This window comes from Salvelinus namaycush, chromosome 7, assembly GCF_016432855.1.
Source record: "Salvelinus namaycush isolate Seneca chromosome 7, SaNama_1.0, whole genome shotgun sequence".
Classification (NCBI taxonomy): Eukaryota; Metazoa; Chordata; class Actinopteri; order Salmoniformes; family Salmonidae; genus Salvelinus; species Salvelinus namaycush.
The window spans coordinates 19,277,890-19,305,123 of record NC_052313.1 but is presented as its reverse complement, the minus strand read 5'-3'; the positions used below and the strand labels follow the sequence as shown (position 1 = coordinate 19,305,123).

At 43.8% G+C, this 27,234-nt stretch overlaps 1 protein-coding gene and 1 long non-coding RNA gene across 6 annotated transcripts in view; both read right to left on the bottom strand.

Moving 5' to 3' along the window:
• Positions 1-1,646: 1,646 nt before the first annotated feature.
• On the bottom strand, positions 1,647-4,075 carry LOC120050371. 4 transcript variants are annotated; one of them, XR_005477197.1, is made up of 4 exons: positions 2,940-4,075; positions 2,629-2,801; positions 2,254-2,376; positions 1,647-2,095 (listed from the first exon to the last, which is right to left on the bottom strand). It is a non-coding gene; the product is annotated as an uncharacterized LOC120050371 (long non-coding RNA). The 4 variants fall into 4 exon arrangements; XR_005477195.1 differs by having other exon boundaries at positions 1,647-2,376; positions 2,940-3,137; positions 3,402-4,075; XR_005477196.1 differs by having other exon boundaries at positions 1,647-2,376; positions 2,516-2,801.
• Positions 4,076-5,553: 1,478 nt separating this feature from the next.
• The window catches only part of slc12a7b (solute carrier family 12 member 7b), a 58,118-nt gene continuing 36,437 nt past the window's right edge, over positions 5,554-27,234 (bottom strand). Inside the window, exons 8-25 of one of the 2 annotated variants that reach the window (XM_038997683.1) lie at positions 26,994-27,205; positions 25,930-26,097; positions 25,507-25,605; positions 25,120-25,177; positions 24,477-24,651; positions 24,249-24,367; positions 23,852-23,950; positions 21,456-21,575; positions 21,237-21,341; positions 18,531-18,699; positions 17,926-18,121; positions 17,578-17,747; positions 17,231-17,362; positions 16,367-16,474; positions 13,033-13,205; positions 12,444-12,458; positions 10,983-11,116; positions 5,554-9,322 (exon numbers count right to left, since the gene is read on the bottom strand). In XM_038997683.1, coding sequence (XP_038853611.1) covers positions 9,231-9,322; positions 10,983-11,116; positions 12,444-12,458; positions 13,033-13,205; positions 16,367-16,474; positions 17,231-17,362; positions 17,578-17,747; positions 17,926-18,121; positions 18,531-18,699; positions 21,237-21,341; positions 21,456-21,575; positions 23,852-23,950; positions 24,249-24,367; positions 24,477-24,651; positions 25,120-25,177; positions 25,507-25,605; positions 25,930-26,097; positions 26,994-27,205 — 2,344 coding nt within the window. In that variant the 3' untranslated portion in view covers positions 5,554-9,230. The remainder of the gene's footprint in view (positions 9,323-10,982; positions 11,117-12,443; positions 12,459-13,032; positions 13,206-16,366; positions 16,475-17,230; positions 17,363-17,577; positions 17,748-17,925; positions 18,122-18,530; positions 18,700-21,236; positions 21,342-21,455; positions 21,576-23,851; positions 23,951-24,248; positions 24,368-24,476; positions 24,652-25,119; positions 25,178-25,506; positions 25,606-25,929; positions 26,098-26,993; positions 27,206-27,234) is intronic. The other variant, XM_038997684.1, reaches the window with a different exon arrangement.

The window sequence follows — 27,234 nt, the reverse complement described above, 5'->3', positions numbered from 1 at the left end:
TTGCGCACGTTAGGCATCATCATCATGAAATATATTGAGACAAATTACAGACAGTAGCCTATAAGCAAAATAGAACTCGATTGATCATAAAATATATTTCAATATGATTGAAATAGGCCTATAGCCTACTGTTTATATTTTAATGCAGTCATCTCAGTTTTCATTTAAAGCATATTTATATGTGTTGCTTGTTTGTAACAATTGCAAAGACGTTGGAAACTTTGCATTTGTTGTCAACTTTGTTGTGAAGTTATTGGATGTCACAGAGAGACTGATAAACCATGTGACACTGCAATGCTGGATAATACTACAGGCTTAAGCAAAAAAAAAGCGAAATCTTCGAACCTCATTGGCAGTTGGCATATCTTATCATATGACGGACTTGAGCTACTTTGAATTCTGCAGCAGAGCACAATGCCCTGGGTGCCAGCAAGGATTGGAATTTTATCAGGATTGAGTTCGCTGTACGCTGCCTTGCTCCTAGGCATGGACACTTCACAGTGGGCGTCATCTCCCAGATTCTGTCAGTTCACTTTATTTTACTGCTACTCACTCTGAAATGATAATATGGAGGTACTCTACATGACCAAAAGTATGTGGACACCTGGTCGTTGAACATCTCATTCCAAAATAATGGGCATTAATATGGAGTTGGTCCCCCGTTTGCTGCTAAAACAGCATCCACTAGATGTTGGAACATTGCTGCCGGGACTTGCTTCCATTCAGCCACAAGAGCATTAGTAAGGTCGGGCACTGATATTGGGCGATTCGGCCTGGCTCGCAGTCGGCCTTCCAATTCATCCCAAAGGTGTTCAATGGGGTTGAGGTCAGGGCTCTGTGCAGGCCAGTCAAGTTGTTCCACACCGATCTCAACAAACTATTTCTGTATGGACCTCGCTTTGTGCACAGGGGCATTGTCATGCTGAAACAAGAACGGGCCTTCCCCAAACTGTTGCCAGAAAGTTGGAAGCACAGAATCGTCTAGAATGTCACTGTATGCTGTAGCGTTAAGATTTCCCTTCACTGGAACTAAGGGGCCTAGCCCGAACCATGAAAAACAGCCCCAGACCATTATTCCTCCTCCAACAAACTTTACAGTTGGCACTATGCATTTGGGCAGGTGACGTTCTCCTGGCACCTGCCAAACCCAGATTTGTCCATCAGACTGCCAGATGGTGAAGCGTGATTCATCACTCCAGAGAACGCCTTTCCACTGCTCCAGAGTCCAATGGCGGTGAGCTTTGCACCACTCCAGCTGACGCTTGGCATTGCGCATGGTCATCTTAGGCTTGTGTGCGGTTGCTCGGCCATGGAAACCCATTTCATGAAGCTCCAGACGGACAGTTCTTGTGCTGACTTTGCTCCCCGAGGCAGTTTGGAACTCAGTAGTGAGTGTTGCTTGTGTGGCCTACCACTTCACAGCAGAGCCGTTGTTGCTCCTAAAAACTTCCACTTCACAATAACAGCACTTACAGATGACCGGGGCAGCTCTAGCAGGGCAGAAATGTTACGAACTGACTTTTTGGAAAGGTGGCATCCTATGACGGTGCCACGTTGAAAGTCACTGAGCTCTTCATTAAGGCCATTCTACTGTCAATGTTTGTCTATGGAGATTGCATGGATGTATGCTTGATTTTATACACCTGTCAGCAACGGGTGTGGCTGAAATAGCCGAATCCACTAATTCGAAGGGGTGTCCACATACTTTTGTATATATGGTGTATTTCTAGGCCTACCGAGCGAGCGCACAGAGCTGTCTGCTTTGGCATATGTTGCATAGTGTGATCACTATCTCTATGTTGAACTGACAAGCTGTGGAATTGACATAAGTCAACAACAACAATCAAATAAATTCTCTGTCTGAATGGACAAAGCTGAATGTCACATACGCCTAATAAGTCAATATACAGATTAGTCCAGCCTTCAGCACCACATCTTCCATTTATTTTGTAACCACTGTGGACTTGCTGACATAATCCACAGTGTCTATATCAGTTTGTCTTTGGCAGAGTGTGCCGTTGATTCTGTAAACAGAGCAAACTGAGGTGGAAAACAGTGGCAGTACTTTGCCCAGCTTGTGCTGACGATTCATATACTGTAAGAGAGGAGGTCAAAGGTCATTCACGGCCAAGGTTCTGGTTCTTTCCTTGTCCAGTGTAGTAAGAATTTGAAAAGTTGCCTCTAACCACAGATCTAGGATCAGATTACCCTAACCCCAATCCAAACCTTAATCTTATGGGGAAAGGAGAATACCTGACATTAGCCAATCGGTAAGGGCAACTCAACCAGGGAGTGAAGGGTGCAGGGCTTGAAGCAGTCACAGTGCAGGCTAGCAGGATGGCAAAGAGAATCCATCTGGTGACCGTCCATATAAACCTGTAGGTATAGGAAGACAGACTAGTAAAGGGCATCATTTACAAGTTACAACCACAGGCTTGTTTTAACCCACCTACAGTAACAGAGACCAAAGCAGTCCACGTAGGCTATGTGCATCTTCACACTCATCATGACTAACCATTCTCATGTCTGAGCAAGAGGGCCAGCCCAGCAGGGTCATGTCAAGGTGAGTCATCTGTGTGTGTGGTATGACACAGTATCACAAACGAACTGAATAACATTGCAACACACTTTGTCTTTGTGTCTCTCTCTCATTGTATGAGATGCTCGTGCTGTTGATTTGCTGCAGACAGACGGCGGTCACGTCCTGCTGTGGGCCATTTGACTGGGGTGTCTGGTCGGTCTGGCTGGCTGGCTGGCTAGGAGGAGTGACCAGTACCATGTACCTTGGCTCTGGTTAGGACCTGTTGGTGATAGAAGTCCAGAGTTAGGAGCACGAGTATGGAGGCCTGAATGTACTCTCAAAATATTTTCTCTGTCCATCAGCATGAGAATATAGGATTGTCAGCGCACACACACACACAGACAAAAAAATCCTTCACCTGGTTTGAGATAGAGATGAACTGGATAGTAAATGTCCTTGTAGACGGACCAGGATACAACACACAAATACCAGTCCTCGTCCTCTGCCGTGAGGTTACTCATAGTGACATGGAGAATCCCCGCTTGAAACCTTGGGTGTCAGCCAGCCGCTCACACATGACGATTTTCTTGCCCCTGCACCATTCCGTAATACGATGCTTATAGAATTTTTCATAATGACAGAAGATGGTTACTGTGTCACCCAGGTATCCAGTAACCTCGGTCTCATTCAGGACTTAGCAGGCTCCTACTGGACAGTTTTTCAGCACCAATGGCTTGTCATGATTGTACTATAACGAACAATTCCTCTGACTATACAATCACGTGTTTTACAGACAATGTACTAACCCACAATATATTCATGTATAATTCACATAGTACACTGTAAATACACAAATGCAAATTCCAAGATAAGTATTTACCTGTTAGTGAGAGCAAAAGTGATAGGAACAGCATCATAACAGGGAAAAAAACGACATGTCCACTGAAACTATCCAAACCATTCTCTTCCCTTTTTGTCCTCCTGTTAAGCAACTTGGGGTTCGTCACAGGGGCATTTAATGCAAAGACTAATGAAACTACAATTCAGCAGTATCTATCAGAGGTGACTAAGGTCGTAAAAGGTTACACAAACGGCACTGCTTAACCACTACATCTTAAACCAGATAAAAGTGATTTCTGGAGGCTATAGAAGTCTTGATGACCCCTTTTGGATACAGAAAAAGGTTTGATCTAACAACACATACCCAAACTCTGTCAAAACTCAGACATCTGATCAACTCTGTCACTCCGAATGCAGTGGGACACATATTTGCTCTCTCTCTCTCGCAAAATAAGCGTGCAAAAGATGTGGCTTTTCAGACCACATAGATGTATAAAGGGTTGGCTGCCCCCTGGTGGAGAGATTCTACAGTGTTCTGTCTCCATGTGACAGATGCAATATCCTGGGTCACGTTCAGGACAGGATGGTGCAATGTACTGAAAGTTGTCCAACGGTTAGAAATGCCATCAACAGAGCCGACATGATTCCTTACTCTACATGTCAGAGTAGCATACAGTGCATTCGGAAAGTATTCAGACCCCTTGGCTTTTTCTTTTTTTACATTACAGCCTTATTCTAAAATGTATTAAATAGCTTTTTTCCCCCTCATCAATTTACACACAATACCACATAATGACAAAGCAAAAACAGTTTTTTTTTTAAATTTTAGAAAATATATTACAAATTAAAAACTGAAATATAATATTTACATAAGTATTCAGACCCTTTACTCATTACTTTGTTGAAGCACTTTTTGGTTCAGGTCCGGGCTCTGGCTGGGCCACTCGAGGACATTCAGAGACTTGTCCCGAAGCCACTCCTCCGTTGTCTTGGCTCTGTGCTTAAGGTTGTTGTCCTTTTGGAAGGTGAACCTTAGCCCCAGTCTGAGGTCCTAAGCGCTCTGGAGCAGGTTTTCATCAAGGATCTCGCTGTACTTTGCTCCGTTCATTTTTGCCTTGATCCTGACTAGTCTCCCAGTCCCTACCACTGAAAAACATCCCCACAGCATGATGCTACCACCACCATGCTTCACCGTAGGGAGGGTGCCAGGTTTCCTCCAGACATGATGCTTGTCATTCAGGCCAAAGAGTTCAATCTCATTTTCATCAGACCAGAGAATCTTGTTTCTCATGGTCTGAGATTCTTTAGGTGCCTTTTGGCAAACTCCAAGCAGGCTGTCATGTGCCTTTTACTGAGGAGTGGCTTCCGTCTGGCCAATCTACCATAAAGGCCTGATTGGTGGAGTACTGCAGAGATGGCTGTCTTTCTGGAAGGTTCTCCCATCTCTACAGAGGAACTACAGTGACCAAGGCCCTTCTCCCACGATGGCTCAGTTTGGCCGGGCGGCCAGCTCTAAGAAGAGTCTTGGTGGTTCCAAACTTCTTCCATTTAAGAATGATGGCCACTGTGTTCTTGGGGACCTTCAATGCTGCATAAATGTTTTGGTACCCTTCCCCATATCTGTGCCTCGACACAATCCTTTCTCTGAGTTCTACGGACAATTCCTTCAACCTCATGGCTTGGTTTTTGCTCTGACATGCACTGTCAGATATGGGACTTTATATAGACAGGCGTGTGCCTTTCCAAATCATGTCCAATCAATTGAATTTACCACAGGTGGACCCCAATCCAAGTTGTAGAAACATCTCAAGGATGATCAATTGAAACAGGATGCACCTGAGCTCAATTTCAAGTCTCATAACAAAGGGTCTGAATACTTGTGTACATAAGTTATTTTGTATTTGTAATACATTTGCAAAAGTAAAAAAAACAACCTTTTTTCACTTTGTCATTATGAGGTATTGTGTGTATATTGCTGAGAAAAAATACTATATTTAATACATTTTAGAATAAGGCTGTAACTTAACAAAATGTGGAAAAAGTCAAGGGGTCTGAATACTTCCAGAATGCACTATGTCCATTCTACACAATATACTTTTCTCAACACACTACTTGGATTAGGAGATATTACAATGTTAAAATAAATACTTCAATACAGTGAAAAACATAACAAATGACAGGAGTTTGTACAGTTCAGACATATTTCAGCACTTTTATTTATTCATTACTCAGAGGCACAGATATAATTTAAAGGGCTACCCTTCGCTACGCATGCGCCCAAAAGTAACTCCTACTAGAGTACAATATGTGAGTTGTGCACACACACACACACACACACACACACACACGCTGGTTCTCCCTCAGAATGGAGGCTCACTCCCCAATCGCTAATAATCGCTTCATATAAAAGATTGTAACTATGTACAGAGAAAAGAGAAAGCGATTCGACAGGTTGCTTCTCCTTCGATGAAGCCTCCATGGCCACCATGAGGTAGATTACATTCTCTCGTCACTTTAACCAGGTAAATGAAACATATACCGCTTGCATACTGTCACCCAGAAGTCTTAGTTTTGTGTTCTCTAAAAAGGTTTGAAGTCATCTCTTTTGCTGCTATTCAGCTCAAGTAAGCAAGCTGCGCTGTTTTTAGTTCAACTTTATTTCTTACACTATTAACAATGTGACATTTCATATCACAGACTCAAAGATTGTATCTTTGGTGGCTAAAAACCTAAAATAAAAATACATTTTCAATTAACTTAAAATCAGTAACATAACCTATTCTCCAACTGGCTCCTCAAAAATCCTTTCGGTGAAATCTCTGCCAAAGTCTGTGTTTCCAATGTGTTTGAGAAACACACAAACAAAACAGATCTGCAAACAACTTGGAATATATACACCCCCCCCCCCCCCCCATCCATCCCACACCTCCATAAAATCGAAATACTCCAGTCCTGAAAAGTAACACTTAAAGAGTATCAGAAAATCAAGTATAACATAACTGTTAAGTGCAAACAGACACTATGACTACAAGTTACACAGGTGTATGTCGGAAAAACAAAACAAAAACACACCGGAAACATAAAAACATTATCTGATGGTCGACGCTAGGTTGTTTTCATGACATACTGTAGAAAAATACAATGTTCTGGTTATAAAATACTGCACAGCTACGAAAAGGGTTCAAAATAAACTGTGGATGTAAATACAGACGAGTTTGATGAGTGATTCCTTCCTTTCTTTGCCCCAATAGTTTCTTATATCTGGCGACTTCCAGTTGCCTATAAAACTGGGCTTCACATGCACTAGAAATCACAGATGCCAATCCTTCCACTGTTGATATGTAGCCTAAAAGGAACTCATTTTTTAACCACAAACTCTGTTGCTCATCAAAATGGTCTGTTAGGTAAGAATTTGAGTTCAAATGTGTTGACCTCTGTGCGTCTCCAAATCAAAAGCATTAACTGGTTATAATAACGTATATTGTATTTACAATTTGAAGGTGATCTTGCTTTTTCCCCTGCCCTACAAGCACGGGCGACAGTTGGCGCGTGTACTGTGGCTGACATTGACAAGCATATACTTTCAGTCTTAGTCTTTTTGGCACGTTTCTTCCTATACAAAGTCAAAATTATTCATCATGGTCAATTGAAAACATGAAACCTAGAGAATATGCACGTACAATTAAAAACACAAATAACATAAGAACAAATCCTGACATTGAACAGTATGATCACCTGATACCTACGGACCACACCTATATGATTGACCTATGAGACCGCATGTTTTCAGAAGCTCTACTCACCTACCCACTCTGCATGGTGCTCATCAGAGAGAGAAAACATTGATGGTTCGGAGCACAACATGGGACATAGCTATTTCATAATGACACTTTTCTATTCCAGTACAGCATCTTGGTTTGGTGTCCTGTGATAGACGTGATACTCACAAATCACAACCATTTGAATGTGGTGGCATCACTGTATTACAACATCCCAGCCTAAATACTTCTATGATCAGAGCCAAACAATGCAATGCAATCTACCGTATCAGTGCAGTACTGTACATCGAAGACTGTGCTAAACGCTGACTGCCGATGTCTCTAACGACACCGTGCTGAAAATGAGCCTACAGTACCTGAACAGTCAACAGTGGCTAGGCCATCAGAGGATGACTCCAACAAGCACATTTCCTTCTGTTTTAACTGTCAAGCAACACAATGACTGATTTGAGGGTCACAGAGAAGTTGACAAATTCTTTAGTTGATGATTAATTCAGATTCAGTGTTAGTGTCAAACCATCTCATGATTTTCCTATATGTTGATGTATATATCGAATGGGCTCTGGTAGGTGAAATACCTTGATGACCCCAGTTGTCCTAGATTTGTGAATCTGTGGAACAGTATGTGAATTGAAAGCAGCACTCCTGTACCTGAAAATAGGCTCTTTACAAAAAACTACTTTCATTCCCTGCTCCCTTGCATACAATTTCCAATAATCACAACATAAATAAATATGCTTTATGCTGTGTATTGGGTGTAACACAGTTAACATGGGCTAAATACTAGGATATATACTATGGCTATTTCTTAAAGCAATGGCTGAAGTCGGGGGGGTTGACCAACGTTACAGAGCCAATAAAACAGGGTCAATTAAGGAGACCCCACCAGGCAAGGTGGACCACCTTCTGTGTCTCAGGCCTGTCTGCAATTCACCATATTAACAGCATCTATTGCACATTAAAATCCTTGGCCTATCCTTGCCAAAGCTCCCCACCCCATACACAGACCTCTTTCAGATGTCGTGCTGCACTCAACAACAAGACGACAATTAGCAACAAGCAAAATAAACAATAAATCCCTTTCACAGATTAAATACATGAATAAACCTAGTTCCCCCTAGTCCTAGTATGGATTAACAAGGTGGGTCCGCTTCTGAGTTAGACCCCCTAACTTCCTCAATTAGAATTGAGGTTGACCGAACTCCGCTGTGAGTAGCTCCAGGGGTATACGAGGATACCAGTAGGACAGAACACCTCCAAATATGACCCCACCTTTAATAACCAAGGGACAATGGAGCTTAGGAAAGCCATAGCAACATCCTGATCTGTGGAACAGAATTAAAATAAAAGTATGCTTTTTTTGGACTTGCTGCCTCCCGTTCTAACAGAGCTCCGCTGTGGGCTAGGATACTGGAAAGAGTCAGAAGCATATTATTCTAGATAACAACGTTCCTACCGAGTTTGTAGATAATAGGTGACAGCAGGAACCGTATTTATCTCTTTCAGGATTCAAAGTAGATTTGGTTCTGAGTTCAGGGAGATCTTAAAGGCAGCACATTTACTTTGTGCATCCTCAATCTGAATCTTACTTGAAAGATGAGCACAAAACCAAAACCAAAATGAGGGCAAAGATGGACAAACTAGAGAGACTATGGCTGTGTACGAAATGATATAGGGCCAACGGGTCAAAAGTAGTCCACTATATAGGGAATAGGATGCCATTTCAGACACAGCCTATGTCCATATTAACCCTGTGGTCCTCTGCTGATTATGATACACAATTACCATCAACAGACATGAAAACTGAACATAGAGAGGGAGTGAAGGGGGAAAAAGGAAGAACATCCATACAATAAACATTAACACGTGTCAGATTAAATGTTAGTGTCAGAATGCTCTATCCTCCAGTCGGTCGACGTGATAGATAGGCCCCAGGACACATGTGCTCTTTCCACTAATCAGGCTGATGCTATGACATCACACTGCCCTGATTGGTCGTCCCTTCTGAGGCTAAAAAGCCCTCTGTCCAGTAACATGGCCCCCCCTCTGACAATCCCCCAGTAACCCCAAGGTTTTGTGGCCGCAAGCGTTTAAGAGTAGATAGTGATGACCTCGCGTCCGCCCCCACGGACCAGGAGGACCCGGTTCAGACCCTCCAGCAGAACCTCCAGGAACTCCATGTCTGAGACACCAAGGGTCAAAGAGGAAACAAGTCACATCACATGACAGGGGTTTATGCAGGTCACGTGACAAGGGGAGTACATTAGCTATAAAGCTATTAGTTATAGTACGTTTTAAAGATACACTACATGACTAAAAGTATGTGGACTCCTGCTCGTTGAACATCTCATTACAAAATCATAGGTATTAATATGGAGTTGGTCCCCCCTTTGCTGCTACAACAGCCTGCACTCTTCTGGGAAGGCTTTCCACTAGATGTTGGAACATTGCTGCGGGGACTTGCTTCGGTAGTGAGTGTTGCAACCGAGGACAGATGATTTTTACGTGCACCGCGCACTCGGCAGTTCTGTGAGCTTGTGTGGCCTACCATAACAGCACTTACAATTGACCGGGGCAGCTCTAGCAGGCCAGAAATTTGACGGACTGACTTGTTGGAAAGGTGGCATCCTATGACAGTGCCACGATGAATGTCTGTCAGCCAATGTTCCCTCTAAGAGAGAAGCACAAGATTGAATTTCACTCAACTTTCGAGAGCAATGGTCACCAACCACTCGATCTCCAAGGCATTCCTAGTCGATTGCCAAACATTTCTGTAAAAAAAACAACGATAAAGCTTTGTGTTCCTATTGTTTTGATATGGTGTCATATAGCCTACCTCAAATTTTGAAATATATTTTTAATTGTCCTGAACAACAATGCACTGGCAGGGCAATTCAAGCAAAGCCAGTATGCGGCGATAATATATTTGGCCTATAGCTTACTGCACAAACCTCATTGCTACAGGGCTGTTTTTAATTGGTTAATGTTTTTTAAGTCATGTTAAAAAATAAATCTGAACAGTAGATCTCGGCTTGCATTTTGACTCAAAGTGATCTTCTTGATTCAGAAAAGGTTGGTGACCACTGTTCTATAGTTTCCCTTTACTGTGGCAATTGTGATCGAATCAACGCAATATCAGCCACTTTCAATGCAACATACCGAAACAAAACGAACTATGCAAGAGATTTTGTTGTAGGCAGAACGCATCGGAGTAGGATTCTATTGCATTGACAGGCACTACTCAACCCGTACTCTACACAGACCTGTGTGGCATAAACAATCAGAGCTCCTGTAGGCCTATATGCAAATAGACCATTGCCATATATGGATCTGTGCCATTCACTTTGAACTGGACTGTGTTTACAGCATGAGCGATTGTGAGTAGATGCACTTGTTTTGAGATCAAAGCGAGAGCTGCATGTCGCCACATGCACATTTTGTTCTTATCCTTTGCTAGTTAGTAAGTTATTAGCCCAGTTATAGATCATTTGTAGTTGCACAGAATTATCACACATTCAAGTTTGCACTCAGCAGACCTGAAATTTGCTCAGTGCAGAATTTTTTTTGAGAGAACACTGCTGTCAGCAACGGGTGTGGCTGAAATAGCCAAATCCACTCATTTGAAGGGGTGTCCACATACTTTTGTATATATAGTGTACAATCAACAACTTAACTATTAACTAAACAACCTTTGTAAAGAGATCATCCTCGACCTTGTCAGATCGCTGATGACGATACCTTTCAAGTTAACTTGGGGTAAACATATTCAACTAAGCAATGTACAATTCAAAAGACATGCATAGTAAAATTTGAATAAACAGACATTTGGCTGTAAAGGATACAGTTCTCGTCGCCCCCTCTGTTTTTGGGCGGTCCCGGCATGTTGAGCAGGACCAGGTGGGCTCCCTGTGACTTGTTGACCACCACCTCGTTCAGCTTGACCGCAGTGTGCATCCGGCGCACGTTGGACTGGTTCCTATACCACACAAGGATGACAGTGAAGAAGAGCAGGCTGAACCCAACACAACCCTGACCCTCTAACTTCTGTCCCTGACTTCTCCAATAATATTAATGGACTGAATTTACATAACACTTTTTCAGAAGCTCAAAGCTCTTTACATTGAATCCTAACTAGAAACATGGAAACTAATCTGTCACTCTTCTCACGTAACACTCATTAGTCTAAACATTCATTAATGATTGACAAAACACTTCCTAATCATGTTTTTTTTAAATGAACAATTACAGTGCTATTGTCAGATTGGCAGCCTTTAGCACACAGATGAGAACATGAAGCAGGCCAGCTGGTGGTTATGATAGTGAAGCCTTGGGAGTTATTATGTCACTCTGAATGAAGGCTCAGGATGGGCAGTCAAAGCAGCGTCACACTTCAAACAGCAGCAGTGGCAGTAGGGTGGTAGAGAGGATAAACTATTGTAGACCTGGTATACTGACAAATACAATGGGCAAGCCTGTGGGTATGAAATATTCCATTGTATAACTAAGCAATAAAGGCATGAGGAGGTGTGCCTGGATACAGCCTTTAGCAGTGATATATTGGCCATATACCACAAACCCCTGAGGTGCCTTATTGCTATTATAAACTGGTTACCAACATAAAAAGAACAGTAAACAAGTAGTTTTGCATCATACCTGTGGTATATTGTCTGATATACCACGGCTTTTAGCCAATTAGCATCCAGGAGTCAAACTACCTGGTTCCTAGCACTGCGTTGTATACACAGTATTCCAATATTCAATTGACCAGTTCAATGTGATATTGGGTGTAATATTGAAAGCCCTTCTTGAGTTAGAGTGCACAGCAACACCAAAAATGCAGAGCATGATATGCAAATGGTTTGAAGCAGAAATCGCCACATCACAAATACAATGAGGCACTTCCAAAAAAAACATACGCTTTCCACCCAGTTGAGATTTAAGGACAATATCATGTTGATTGCAATGACCAATTGAAATGGATTTTGGACCACTGATATTCTTAATTCTTTGGTTCTATTCCTATACAGAACAGATGCATGGGAAATAAAGCAATATTGTTTACACGGCTAAGGTCTGTATGGAAAGCGCAATTTTGATTGCACATGCTACATAACATGACATGTGTACCCTCCCATCACACAGGTACACACACACAAACAAACACACTTGCATGCACACACACATACACACACATAGTCCCAGTGGCTGGGAGGTCAACAATATGGAGGAGACAGAAAAGGACTACTGTACACAGACATTCACACACAGCCTACGGCACTATGGCAAAGAGAAATGTGACTTACAGACTCTCCCACTCTCTAGAAGGAGGAAAACGAGACAAAACAACAGAAACCGACTTAGATGTTTTATAGAAACCCCTTGCATGTCTCCTGTTGCACATGCCAACCACCCCACAGTTAAACACTTCCCTCAGTTTAAAGGGATGGTCAAAGTCAGATGTTTTCATTACTCAAAAGTAGTCAAGAAGCACGAAAACATCAGACAAACTTTGATTTGGAAGTGAATTATCCCTTTAAAAACGGTCTTTATAGTATCCAAATCATATTTGGGCTTGTTACAATTTTGGGCTATGTAATGTACTAGTGGTTATATCTGCCTTTTTGAGATGGTGGGTTCTGACACACAAAGACATGATGATCATTAGTTCAGACAATGCATTTGGTCTGCGTGGTGGGGCATGCACTGGATGTGTCCACACACACAGTCACACAGGTCAACATGGAACATGCCAACGCAGCCTGAACACACACCATGCAGGACATGTAACCATTTCAAACCGGCAGGCTCCGGGGCACCTGCAGTGTGAGCAACTGTCCACTTGGCTCTGGAAGGTTTAAGGATAAGAGGGTTCATAAGTAGCACCTGACTTACGGTTTCATGTTGAAGATGTCGCGCACGCCCATGTTGGCCTCGGCGCGGTTGCGGTTGCGCTCGGTGAGGAACTTATCCTTGGTCCAGGTCATGTGGACCCGGTCAGGGCCAGCGTCGGCCTTGTCGTTAAGCGCGGCGTGAGACACCGTGTTTCTGTCATGGATCAGCTGGGCCTGAAGGAGAGGGAGATGATGAGAGAGCGAGAGAGAACAAAAGAGAGAGACTACAGGCTAGAAACCATAGAGTTGCACAAACCAGGTAGGTTATTATAGTTGTGTTTTTATCTTTGTTTTTATTTCTATTCATTTTTTGAATTTTTGGGGAAAATTCTGTTTAGATTTACTCATTTTTACTTAGGTTAAGTAAAAATATTTATATTTCTTTTTTTATATGATTTAGTATTAGTTTTAGAGACAGAAAGTGTGTGGATACTATATAAGTGTGTGAGGGGAGGAAGGAGAGATGAACAAAAAGGAGGATTACACCACAGTGCACGCATGCGGAATGAGGTGAGTCCATGATGTCCATTATGCCACTACGGTGAGTAACCTGCACAGTTACACAGCCACGGTCACCATCTACCATAGAGGGTCTATCCGGGGATGACTTTAACTGGACAGTTTGATTGGGCTTTAACTTACTTTAGGTCCCTGACTGTTAGCAGCTGTGGATGTGGCTGTGTAAGTGTGGTCTCTGGGGGTTGGTGACTGGGGTGTAATGGTAGTCTCAGTGGGGGTGAGAGGCTGCAGTCACAGGGGCATTGGGGGTACAGATGGTGGGTGTTGGCTACCTCGTCCTCCTGTGTGTCCTCCAGCTCTTGCCTGGGGCCAGATCCTGAGCCCGTGGCTCCGGTTTGGTTATTCCTCCTGATGGAGCTACGTGACGAGTCAGTGATACTCTGAATCTGAGGGCCGTGTTGCCCCGTACCGCATACGCAGCCAGACAGGAGAGGGGGCCAAAGGTCATACAACGAACACTAGGCCAAGGTGGGCTAGGATAGCCCTGATACACACAAACCAATAACATACAGGGGTGGCAAGTAGAGTGCTGGGCTAGTATCCGAAAGGTTCCCGGTCGAAATCCCTGAGCCGACTAGTTGAAAAATGTGCCCTTGAGCAAGGTATTTAACCCTGATTGCTCATGTAAGTCGCTCTGGATAAGTGTCTGCTAAATGACTAAAATGTTTAAAACAATACAGTGCCTTCAGCAAGTATTCATACCCCTTGACTTATTCCACAGTTTGTTGTGTTACAGCCTGAATTCAAAATGAATTAAATTGATTTGCTTTCTCATCCATCTACATACAATACCCCATAATGATAAAATGAAAACATGCTTTTAGAATTTGTAGCAATTTTTTTTTTTTTAATTAAATACAGAAATATCTAATTTACATAATTAGTATTCATACCTCTGATTCAATACATTGTAGACGCACCTTTGGCAGCGATTACAGCTGTGAGTCTTTCTGGGTAAGCCTCTAAGAGCTTTCCACACCTGGATTGTGCAACATTTGCCAATTATTATTTTCAAAATTCTTCAAGCTCTTTCAAATTGGTTGTTGATCATTGCTAGATAAGCATTTTCAGGTCTTGCCATATATTTTCAAATAAATGTACAAACTAACCTGGCCACTCAGGAACATTGTCTTCTTGGAAGCAACTCCAGTGTAGATGGGGCCTTGTGTTTTAGGTTATTGTTCTGGTGAAAGGTGAATTAATCTCCCAGTGTCTGGTGGAAAGCAGACTGGACCAGGTTTTCCTCTAGGATTTTGCCTGTGCTTAGCACCATTCTGTTTTTTTTTTTATCCTGAAAAACTCCCCAGTCCTTAATGATTACAAGCATACCCATGCAGCCACCACTATGTGTTAAAATATGGATAGTGGTACTTAGTCATGTGTTGTATTGGATTTTCCCCAAACATAACACTTTGTAAGACAAAAAACGTGAATTGCTTTGCCACATTTTTTGCAGTTGTACTTTAGTGCCTTGTTGCAAAACAGGATGCACGTTTTGAAATATTTGTATTATGTACAGGCGTCCTTCTTTTCACTCTGTCATTTAGATTAGTATTGTGGAGTAACTACAATGTTGTTGATCCATCCTCAGTTTCCTCCTATCACAGCCATTAAACTCTATTTTAAATCACCATTGGCCTCATGTAGAAATCCCTGAGTGGTTTCCTTCCTCTCCGGCAACAGAGTTAGGAAGGACACCTGTATCTTTGTAGTGACTGGGTGTATTGATACACCATCCAAAGTGTAATTAATAACCACCATGCTCAAAGGAATATTCAATGTCTGCTTTCTTTTTACCCATCTACCAATAGGTGCCCTTCTTCGCTAAGCATTGGAAAACCTACCTGGTCTTTGTGGTTGAATCTGTGCTTGAAAATCACTGCTCGACTGAGGGACCTTACAGATAATTGTATGTGTGGGGTACAAAGATGAGGTAGTCATTCAAATATTATGAAAAACACTTACACTTATGCAACTTATTATGTGGTTTGTTATGTAAATTTATACTCCTGAATTTATTCTGGCTTGCCATAAAAAAGGGGTCGAATACTTATTTACTTAAGACATTTCAGCTTTTCATTTGAATTCATTTGAAATAATTTCAAAAAACATAATTCCACTTTGACATTATGGGGTATTTTGTGCAGGCCAGTGATTAAAAAAAAACTATTTTAAATTCAGGCTATAACACAACAAAATGTGGAAAAAGTCAAAGGTTGTGAATACGTTCTGAAGGCACTGTATGTCTTATTTATTTACTGTATGTCCTATCTATTTACTGTATGTCCTATCTATTTACTGTATGTCCTATCTATTTACTGTATGCTTATAAGACCTCCCTAATGTAATATCAGGTAATATGAGAGCTTTCCAGCCAAGTGAGGTCAGGGTATATCCATGGCTGTTCAATGTGACCCAAAGCACTGACAAACTAAATCACATTCCCATGACAGTTTTCTCTTTACAGACCAACTTAAAATAAGTGCACTCAAGAAAGACACCTGAAACAACCGCATTGCATTTAAAACACTTCAAGATAAAGTTCTAAAGGAAAATACCATTCATTTTCTGATAAAGGTGTAGCAAAACAATAACAGATTATATCAATACTTCGCTTAATTCCCATATTGACTTGGTGTGCATCCCAAATGGCACCCCACTCCGCATTTAGCGCACTACTTTTGCCCAGAGCCTATAGGCCCTGTTCAAATGTAGTGTACTATGAAGGGAATAGGGTGCCATTTGGGGCACAATGTTGAAGGGCGATTGCTGCACTGTTGTAATGAGTGTGTCCTGCAGACAGGGGGCGGTGTTACCTCTCTCTCCCTCTCCGTCCGCGACAGCTGCATCTGTTTCAGCATCTGAGAGCGCTGCTCCATCACCAGGGTCTTCTCATAGGTGAAGGCTGAGATGTCACTGTCGTGCTGTACTCACACACACACACACACACACACATTATCCAAAGGGTAAACTAAGCATTATACATTTTTTATATTTAACAAAACCCTGATGAAACTATTTTATTTTCACCCCTTTTTCTCCCCAATTGGTAGTTACAGTCTTCTCCCATCACTGCAACTCCCCTACGGACTAGGGAGAGGCCAAGGTCGAGAGCCATGCATCCTCTGAAACACGCCTGCCAAGCCGACACTGCTTTTTGACACACCGCTCGCTTAACCCGGAAGCCAGCCGCACCAACGTGTCGGAGGAAACACCATCCAGCTGGCGACCGAAGTCAGCTAGAGCGCATTGGGACAAGGAAATCCCGGCCGGCCTAACCCTCCCCTAACCCCGGACGACGCTGGGCCAATTGTGCGCCGCCTCACGAGTCTCCCAGTCACAACCGCCTGTGACACAGCCTGGGATCTAACCCGGGTCTGTAGTGACACCTCAAGCACTGTGATGCAGTGCATTAGACCGCTGCGCCCCTCGGGAGACCCTTGATGAAGTTCTATTGAATTAAACATTGTATTAGTTTTAAAGTGTTTGAGGCACTTCCAAGATCTCCAGAGTACGAGAGTTTCTTCCTTTTAATATCTAAGAATATCAAAAGAAACTGACAAATTTGAGAGACATTTAAGAGTGCTTGACTTGATTGAGCTACACCTCAGGTGTCGTCATCTCAAGCTATCGGTCAATAGGGAGATGTCAGTGCCCCAGAGGTCTACAGGTAAGCTCACCATCTCTACCACCTCCACCTCTGCGTCCAGACGGAGGTGGTAGAGGAACATCTGCAGGTCCTTCTTCATCTGAATACTGTTGTCATCCATATTAGCCACCGTGAAGATACGCATCTTACACTTCCTCCACACCTGAGATGCGTGGAGAGACAGGAAGAGAGAGCAAGAGAGAGAGGGGGAGTGTGAACACAAGTCATCCCTAGTCTAGGTTATGGGTGTATAATGATACGTGCCACTATCTGTGTGTGTTAATAACTAAGTGTGTGCATATGTTAGCGCGTTTGGCGGTGCATGCGTGTTTTTAATATTCCATCCCAACAGACTGTGAATGGCGCCACTATAGATACCTTGTGCTGGCGAAGGAGGAAGGGCAGTAGCATGAGCAGTCCTCCGTCATGGACAACCCACCACACGTCTATGGTGCCCTGGCCCAGGCGGTCCGCGTTGGTGGGGAAGCTGTCCACGTTCTTGGCCACAAGCAAGGCTTGATGGGCCGCTGTGGTCTCACGCACAGTCTCTGTGGAGGGGACAGAGAGAAATGCTGTTAAGCGCATGCATGCACGCCATCTACGTAATGGTATTGCATGGGGTTTAGGGGTGATAGGGGTTATGCTCACATGACAAGTAAACATCCTGAGCTAATGTTAAGACAGTTTTGATGTGGTCTCAAATCCAAGTGGGTCACACTGACTCACCGATGAAGTTCTTCCAGGATACGGGGTCGTTGGACTGTTTCCAGGTGCCGGGCCAGGCCATGAGGACCGTGTTGTGTTTCATGCCCCCAAGGCCTGCTGTCTGGATGAGGTGGGAGAAACCATCACGCAGGTTGGACGACGCCACCACGTGGCAGAAGCCCTTGGTACGCTCCGTCGTCATCGACGACTTGATGTTCTGATGGAGAAAGTCACGAAGAGTGAGAGAAGGTTTCCACTAGTTACCACAGCCAGACTGACTTGACACAATCGGAATGGACTCAACCTGGTAATTAATGTCTATGTTGGTCTACCAGTAGAAGGCAGGCAGTCTCTGCCAGTGGAATAAGACTGGAAATGTCAGCAGCCACTAAACCTCTCTGGTTGGTTCTCTTAACAGGTCTTTGTCAGACACATAGGACACATCTAGTAATCTAACGTGTCTCTCTCCAGACCCCCGTTCATCCATAATCACAGGTACGTTCAAGGCTTTCCCACCATATTTCTCTCACCTACCAGGTACACGTCAGAACAGACAGGGATTGGAAGCCACTTACGACTATTGAGACGCGTCCACGGTGTATAAGCTGAGCCCGTGACTACAGTACCTGCTCGGCCTTCTTGACCTCGGCCTCCTTGGTCATGTAAGTGCCCTCCAGCACGGAGCCCACGATAGTCAGGCCTTTGCCTGCTTTGAGCTGGGTGCAGAAGGAGAGCAGGCGTGGGTGTTTCACGGTGTGGTCAGAATCCAGGTTCAATAGCAGCAGCATCTGGGGCCTACGACCCGGGAAGACAGGTGCGGTGAAACATCAGACAAGTCATACTGTATTGTATTATACAAGGCTGACCAAGACTCATACTGGTCCAACACATTGCTTTGATGATGAGATGATAAAGGGCACTGAATTTCAGATTATTGTCTAGCTATCTGTATTAACACCTGGGAACATTGCAGTGACATTTGTACAGACATTTGAGTTCAAAATGAGATTGCTATAAGCCTGCACGGCTAAAGGTGAACTTTTAAACATCTATTGATGGGATTCCTGATGGCTGCAGCTGATTGGATTAAGTAATGGGTCGTTCCCATGTCATCTCAGCAAGTCATGACACCCAACATCTCAGATTTTTCTGAAATCATTTCTGTAGTTAGAAACAGATAAGATTAGCATTCCTGCAACATTATTTTGTTGAAATATAATTTGACCTAATTGATTGCACCCAAATTGGCCATTTTAATTTCTAGGATTCATATAATATTAAATAAATATAGTACCTAACATCCGATTTGGACCAAACTTTTTTCTAATGATGAGTAAGATATGAGGACCCACGGACCCCCCACACCTCACACCCCACGCCAATCCCACCCAGACAACGAGTATACAGTATCATGTTTCTATGTCTGACAAGTAGAATGGAGCTGCGGCTCAGAGTATTGTTTCTTCATCCTGTGTAATGTATTCTCAGTGAATTTGGTGATTTTTCTTTTCCCCTGTTCAGAGTAATTAGTCATTGAAGTTGTTAGGTTTATGTCCCATCCTACATCCTGGTATTACCAGGTTCTGACCACTAGATGGTGCTGTTAGGTGATTCTCAACATTAAATGACTTAATCAATCAGTGCTGTGGAGTGGGTAAGCGATTTCATCTGTATAGGAAAGTAATTAAGTGCAAATTGTATTTTTCCGTAACAGCATGGTTTAGTCATAATGAAAGACAAACACACACACAGTGCTGCCAATCACAGTGTAGGGTGCAAGATGCAACTGAACATTTGAGGGTGAGGAGAGAGCGAGAGAGGATGGAGGAAGATTGCCTTGAAGAGCTGGGCACCTTGTTATGACATGCATTATCTGAATTAGGCCCACGGAATTATACCTACGGAGGAGCGGCTTCTGTGGAGTAACTTTGAATGTCGTTGAACTTCCGAGTTGGTTTAAGGTTGGACCAGAGAAAACATTAGCTAGTTAGCTAGCTGACGAGCTTGTGTGTGCAGAGCAGCACTGAAATTAAAAACACGTCTTACCTTTTTGTAGTTAAAACATCCACTGTGAAAAAGTGATAACTATAGTAGCCTTAACTAGCATTGAAAAAGTAAATCCATTCTTCTCTTATTAAACATCTCTCCCTAATTACTGAATTACACCTGTAACGTCATCAGTAGGCTATAGTAACCTATGCTTCAGAGGGGAGGGGCAGCTAGCCTACACATACGCACACCCACTGGCAAAGATTTCCCGCTGGCAGGCAGACGCTGGAATATGTTTCTGAGTGACAGAGTGAGGGACTGGGAAAAAATGCTCCTCATCAAAGAATGTTATTAACCGGTTCCCATGCTTTTAAAATAACGGTTCTGTTCCAGAACAGTATAGATAACTTTCGATTTCAGTTCGGGTTCTGTTCCTCAAATAATTTAACTATTTTCCAGCTGTTCCCTGAACCGGTTCCAACTATTGGTTTTCTTACCTTGTAAGAAGTTTATGGACACCAACCCATAAAAATAAAAATCACCAGGAACAGCACCATCTAGTGGTCAGAACCTGGTAATATCAGAATGCATGATGGGACATACACCTAACAACTTCAAATACAAATTTCTCTGAACAGGGGAAAAGAAACATCACCAAATTCCCTGAGAATACATTACATAGAATGAAGAAACAATCCTCTGAGCCGCAGCTCCATACTACTTGTCAGACATGGAGGATTCCTAACGGCTCCAGTATGGGTCCTGCTGTCGAAGGCTGGTGGCACAGTGCCAGTTACTGTGTAAAGAGGCTTAGGGGCGCGTCGCGAGACGAGCGTGGGCGATGTATGGGAGGAAGTACTTGGTAGCCTGCCATTCGCATCAGGCCAGATGGCACAGGGAGAAATATTGATTTTGACGCTGTAGATTAGGGCTTTCCCTGGAAATGGGACTGTGGGTGATGCCAGGTGCATGAGGGAGAGGACCAAAGACTGACCTCATTCTTTCCTGATGCAAATGCTCCACTTTTTGGACAGGCACAGTCCTGGGGCTGCTATGCTTAGGCTTACTGGTATCTTTTTTTACAGTGAGATTACATAGAAGGCTCAGCGATTCATCAAATAGTAACTCTCTTTCTCTGGATTACTCAGATGACAAATGGTACCAATTCACTACATTCTCCAGCATAAAATTATACTGTTGAGAAAGCCCCAAAGTTGGTTATTGCTGGTTGTTCAGTCCCAAAGTTGGTTATTGCTGGTTGTTCAGAAATGCGGCATCAATGATGGCACAAACAAACGTATATGCACATAAACCTAATACCACGCACACACACACACGCGCACCTCCAGTTCTTGGTGTGGGGCGGCGCCTCCTCCAGGCGAATGAGGGCGTAGCGGGCGGCGTTGAGCGACAGACCATTTATACCGTCACCCCACTCCTTCTCCGCCCTGGAGATTGAGAGAACAAGAAAAAGGAGGACTCAGAAACACAATCTAACATGCGTCCTGTTTGTGATAAGGGAACCAATGTACCATGCTACTGTGGAATCCGGTAACTCTTACCCTCTGTATTCAATGTACTTGTAGATGCAGCCAGCGATCAGCATGGCCACCAGGGCATAGTACCAGGAGCAGATGAACATCAGGGAGAGACACAGACTGGCGCCCAGGAAAGACAGAGCCCTGTGGGGGACGAGAGACGGACGAGAGCATGGGGGTCACAGTCAGTCATATAGGAGTACATTTTGACAGCCCAAAAATGACAAGCTGATTCCTTAAGTAATTAAACCTATCATATTAATTCAGATACTCTGCAGGGTACTCGGTTCAAAACAAGATAGCACATGTCAATCCATGCCGTCCCTAGGAGGGGTGAGTCACTTGAGTGGGTTGAGTCACTAACGTGATCTTCCAGTCCAGGTTGGCGCCCCCTCGGGTTCGTGCCATGGGGGAGATCTCCGTGGGCTATAGTCAGCCTTGTCTCAGGGTAGTAAGTTGGTGGTTTTCAGATATCCCTCTAGTGGTGTGGGGGTTGTGCTGTGGTAAAGTGTGTGGGGTAATTTCCTGCCTGGTTGGCCCTGTCCGGGGGTATCGTTGGACGGGGCCATAGTGTCTCCCAACCCGTCCTGTCTCAGCCTCCAGTATCTATGCTACAATAATTTATGTGTCGGGGGCTAGGGTCAGTTATATCTGGTGTAATTATCCGGTCTTATCCAGTGTCCTTTGTGAATTTATGAAGTATGCTCCGTCTAATTCCCTCTCTCTCCCTTTCCTCCCGGAGGACCTGAGCCCTAGGACCATGCCTCAGGACTACCTAGCCTGATGACTCCTTGCTGTCCCCAGTCCACCTGGTCGTGCTGCTGATTCAGTTTCAACTGTTCTGCCTGCGGCTATGGAACCCTGACCTGTTCACTGGATGTGCTACCTTGTCCTGGACCTGCTGTTTTCGACTCTCTCTCTCTCTCTAGCGCACCTGCTGTCTCGAACTCTGAATGCTCGACTATAAAAAGCCAACTGACATTTACTCCTGAGGTGCTGACCTGTTGCACCCTCTACAACCACTGTGATTATTATTATTTGACCGTGCTGGTCATCTATGAACGTTTGAACATCTTGGCCATGTACTGTTATAATCTACACCCGGCACAGCCAGAAGAGGACTGGCCACCCCTCAGAGCCTGGTTCCTCTCTAGGTTTCTTCCTAGGTTCCTGACTTTCCCTTTCTAGGGAGTTTTTCCTAGCCAACGTGCTTCTAAATCTGCATTGCTTGCTGTTTGGGATTTTAGGCTGGGTTTCTGTACAGCACTTTGTGGCATCAGCTGATGTAAAAAGGGCTTTATAAATAAAATTGATTGATTAGTTAATGTGCCCATAGAAATCGGAATGCACCATAGCACTGCAAACAACTGAGCTAGTTCCATGGAATAGCTCAGCAGCTCACAATTGGGCTTTACTGTGGTATATATTCACTGTTACTGTGAAACCTTAATCCCAGACAGCAAATACCCTCTCTGTTTTAGTACAGATCCATTTATCGCTGGACACGCCATACAGGTGTGTGTGTGTGTGCATTCACTATACAAGCTTACACGAGCTGTAGGGTGGACCTTGAATACTTGGCCAGTTTAGGGTAATGAGATTTATGCTGCCGAGTAGGGGTGGAGGCAGTGGCAAGTCAAATTCAAGGACTTAAGTACTTTTACAAGCAATAATAATAATTTTAAAGGACCATCAATTCGTAATAGTTCATATTATGCAATTGCTTCTAGTCGCCACCAGGTGCCAGTATATCACCACAAACTCAATGAAAAAAATGAACTTAGTATTTAAAAAAAAAAAAAAAATTCACCTTTATTTAACCAGGTAAGCTAGTTGAGAACAAGTTCTCATTTACAACTGCGACCTGGCCAAGTTCTTACAAGTTCTACTCAATAATATGCTGTTTCACTACTTATTTACTACATACACGAGTGGTAAGTCAGTACTGATGATTTTGTAATTTGAGTTGCGATGAGTTTTTGGGACATGTTTTTATTAGGCATTCTACTTCTTAATAACTACGAAAAAGCATCTCGCTTCCGACTGGCAGCTAGTGTCGCCGGTCAGGAGAAGGGCGGTGGGCTGTGTGAGGAAAACGGAACATGAGCTGGTAGGAGCACGGCTGCCGCTTGCCCCGTGAATGAGGCGAATGGCAAAGAAGTTAGCAAAATTATAAAATGCAACATATAAAGTGTTGGTCCAATGTTTCAGCATCTCAGAGAGAGAGAGAGAGAATGTGTTCTCGGGGGGGGGGGTGGGGGATCTGCCACAGCTCAATTACAACATTCTCAGGTAGAGTAAGGAGGTTTGTTGCTAGGCTAACAGAGACTGCTATAGTACTTGAGAAAGCAGGAGAAAACAGTGAAGCTAATTTGAGAGGGCAGCACCATATAGAGTGAGAGAGAGGGGCTTCCTTTTACCAGTGGTAGAACTTGAAGCGGGGTCTCCAGTTAGGGGTGCGCAGCAGTGTCTGGAGGGCACAGGCCAGGTTGACAAACAGGTAGCACATCAAAAAGAACCTGAGAGGGAGAGAGATACACAATGAGGAAGTGGTAAGATTACACAAGACTACCATTTGTCAGTAAACCTCCAGAGACCAGTTCTGCAACGCTACATTTAGGCTACAGTAGATGGGAAAGCAAGTGTGAGAGGGAGGGATGGAAGAAAGAAGGGAAAGAAAGAGAGAAAGGGAGAGAGGTAGATGGAAAAAAAGTTGTGAGGAAGGGGCGGAGAAAGTCAGACAGACAGGTGGAGAGAGGTGTGAGACCAGGAGAGAAGAGGGAGGATATGGAGATGATAGTAAATGGGGGTACTCACATGGAGAGGATGGGGGCGACAGCGTCCAGAGAGGCAATGAGGATGCCGATCTCACAGATCCCACCAGTCAACAGCAGGGCCCAGGTGGGCTCTCCATTAGCTTTGCCATGACCAAACACCTGGGACACAGGGAAATGCCAGAGAGTTAGTGTGTGTGTTGCTGTGTGTGTCTACAGTGTGTGTGTGTGTGTGTGTGTGTGTCTATAGTGTGCATGTGTGTGTTCTGACCTGTAGGAATGGCACGATGCCGTCTCGTGCGATGGCCTGCAGCAGCCGGGGGGCTCCAGTGAGACTCTGCAGACCCGCTCCACAGCAGGAGAAGAACGAGCCAATCACAATCACCCAGGGGGAAGGCCAAGCAAGGATGCCAATCACCAGGTTCCCTTTGACCGAGTCCCCAAACCTAGGACAGACAGACACACACACACACACACACAGACAGACCGATGTATTCATTAGAAAAGTACTCAGACAATACACACGGAGACATGCATACCTACGCTGATGAAAGTAGAAAAATACCTTGCCAGCTGGACACAAACCCTTTGACCATTGTGTGCCCAGTGTAATTAACTTGAACTCTTAACCTGACAACAAGGGGCTACTATGTGTCACAGACAAATAGCTTTTTTAAGGGGAAACTGTGATGTTTTCAAACCAATTTTTCAATGTCCAAAACACCTATTTGGGCTTCTTATCTCTTAACGAGGAGACACCTTAACCCATGGTCTGTTCCTACTTAAGAAAACAGGAGTTTTTAAGGTAACTACAATAATTCAATCAAAGATTGAATGTCCAGATGAGGCTCAAGAAATAAACAAGACATTTGTCCTGCTTTCATACCAAGTGCGAAAAGTGAAACAGCACTTACTTGTCTCTGAGCACCACTCCCTCGATGCAGGCGCCAAACAGTATTACAGAGGAAATGTCTGGGTGACGCAATTAAGGAAATTGGCCTCCAGAGGACAAGAGGTGAAAAATAAACCAGGGTCACATTCATTTGAGCACCAAATGGATTAGAGTATAGCAGGGAGAGACTACCTGGACTTGTCCAATAAGGAATTCTCAATTGTGATTACCATTGCAAAATGTTTTGCTACGTTTTCCTATGGAGTGCCCAAATGAATACAACCTAGCTTTACAGTTTACATATAACAACACAATGACTTGTCATGTTTTATAATAATTTGGTAGGTGCTTAAATGTGTCCTATTAGACACATGTATGGTTGGGCTGTTGTTGCTGTCATTAACGATACAGATGAAGGTGGTGGTGGCGATGGCCATGATGGTTCCTATGGGGATGGACTTCTGGGCGTCCCTCAGATCACCAGACCTGTTGGATCCAGCCATGATTCCTGTGAAGAGGGGAAAGCAAGTATTATAACATTATCAAGTAAGAGCTGTGCTGCTGCTTGTACTTTGGTGGGTCTAGGTCGGGTTACTGTCTCCCATCAACACAGCAACAACAGTTGTAAAAAAAAATATATAAAAAAATAAGTTATAAATAGCTTACTTATTAATGAAAGTTCTTCTAAAGTGTTAACCGAATAACCAATTGAAACAAGTGAACATGCCTTGGTCTTAATCCCTTTCCCAAAGAGCACCTTCTATCTACAAAGATCCACTATTCTGTACCCTAGCAACGCTTCCCGGACAAGTGGATGTCCATGTGAACGTACCAGTGACGGAGGGGAAGTAGATCCCCACCAGCAGGGTGAAGAAGGTGGTGATGTCGTTGGCCACGTATGGCATGTAGATGTCCTGGGATGTGTCTGCAGCCGGCTCCGATGCCTGGTGCTTATTCTCTACCAGCATGCCATTAGGACCGTAGTCCCCCCAGATGTTATCTATATGAGGGGGGAGCAGAAGGAGAGGGAGTGGAGGGGTGGTTAGGAGATAGGGAGAAAAGAGAGGTGGGAAAGGAATGGGGGAGATGGGGGGGGTGGTTAACAGAGAGAGAGGGAGGGAGGGAGAAGAGAAGGAAGGGGAAAGAGAGAGAGGAAGGGAGAAAGATCACTAGTCACTATCCTGAAGGAAGAACACAGAGTTCATATGGAACTCATCAATCACCTGTCAGCACATGCCCAATTCCATAACTTCGGGAATTTGAGGACTTTGGAAGTGATGATGGGGGAGTGGACATCAATGTCAGAGTTTTGGAATGTCCTGAACATCTTGGACGTTGTGGTAACCCAAAACTATGACCGTGTAAAGTATTCTGGAGGCTGTGGTAGCCCTGCAGCTCAGCATAAATCTATGATGGATCTAGATGATACTGGGCTGACTGAATTGAAGACAGTCCCATCTATCATATAAAAAATATCCTGTCAGTAAATAAGCCAGGGAACACTTCGACAAGACTTTCTTCAAGCATCACTCTGTTGGATCTCAGGAATGGATCACGTTTCCTGTACATCTTCCTAATCTAATTTTCACAAGCGCTTCAAAGATAATATAGTAAGTAGTCAGAGGAGCATATACAGCATTATGCTTTACAAATAAACTAATGATCGTAATCCGGGTTTCCATTAGGATAGGGGTCGTAAGACTGAGAGGAAGCACAGGCTTTACATTAAGGTATAGTTATCCGCACAATCAAAGTTTGTTGGAATAATTTCATCCCAAATCAGTTTTGTAGATCTCATTATATGCATTAGGAGAAATCTGCCGTAACAAAATGCCAATTCATGAATAGAACAGATAGCCACCGTCTAAAACAATCTTTGTAAAGGTAGCCCGTCACCTCTGATGACACCGCTGGTCAGGCCAGGGATGCCCTGGATCACAGTGACGTTGTTTAGGGTGAAGTACTCGTTGCAGGTGGCGTTGAGGTCTGGAGAGTCACAGAACAGGGACCACAGCTTGGTGGTGACCGTCACGTTGTCCACCTCCATCGTCTTCAAGCACTGGTCGAAGTTGTGGTTCTGCAGCGTGCGGTTCCCCAACAGGCAAATGCTGGGAGGAGGACATAGAACGAAACATTG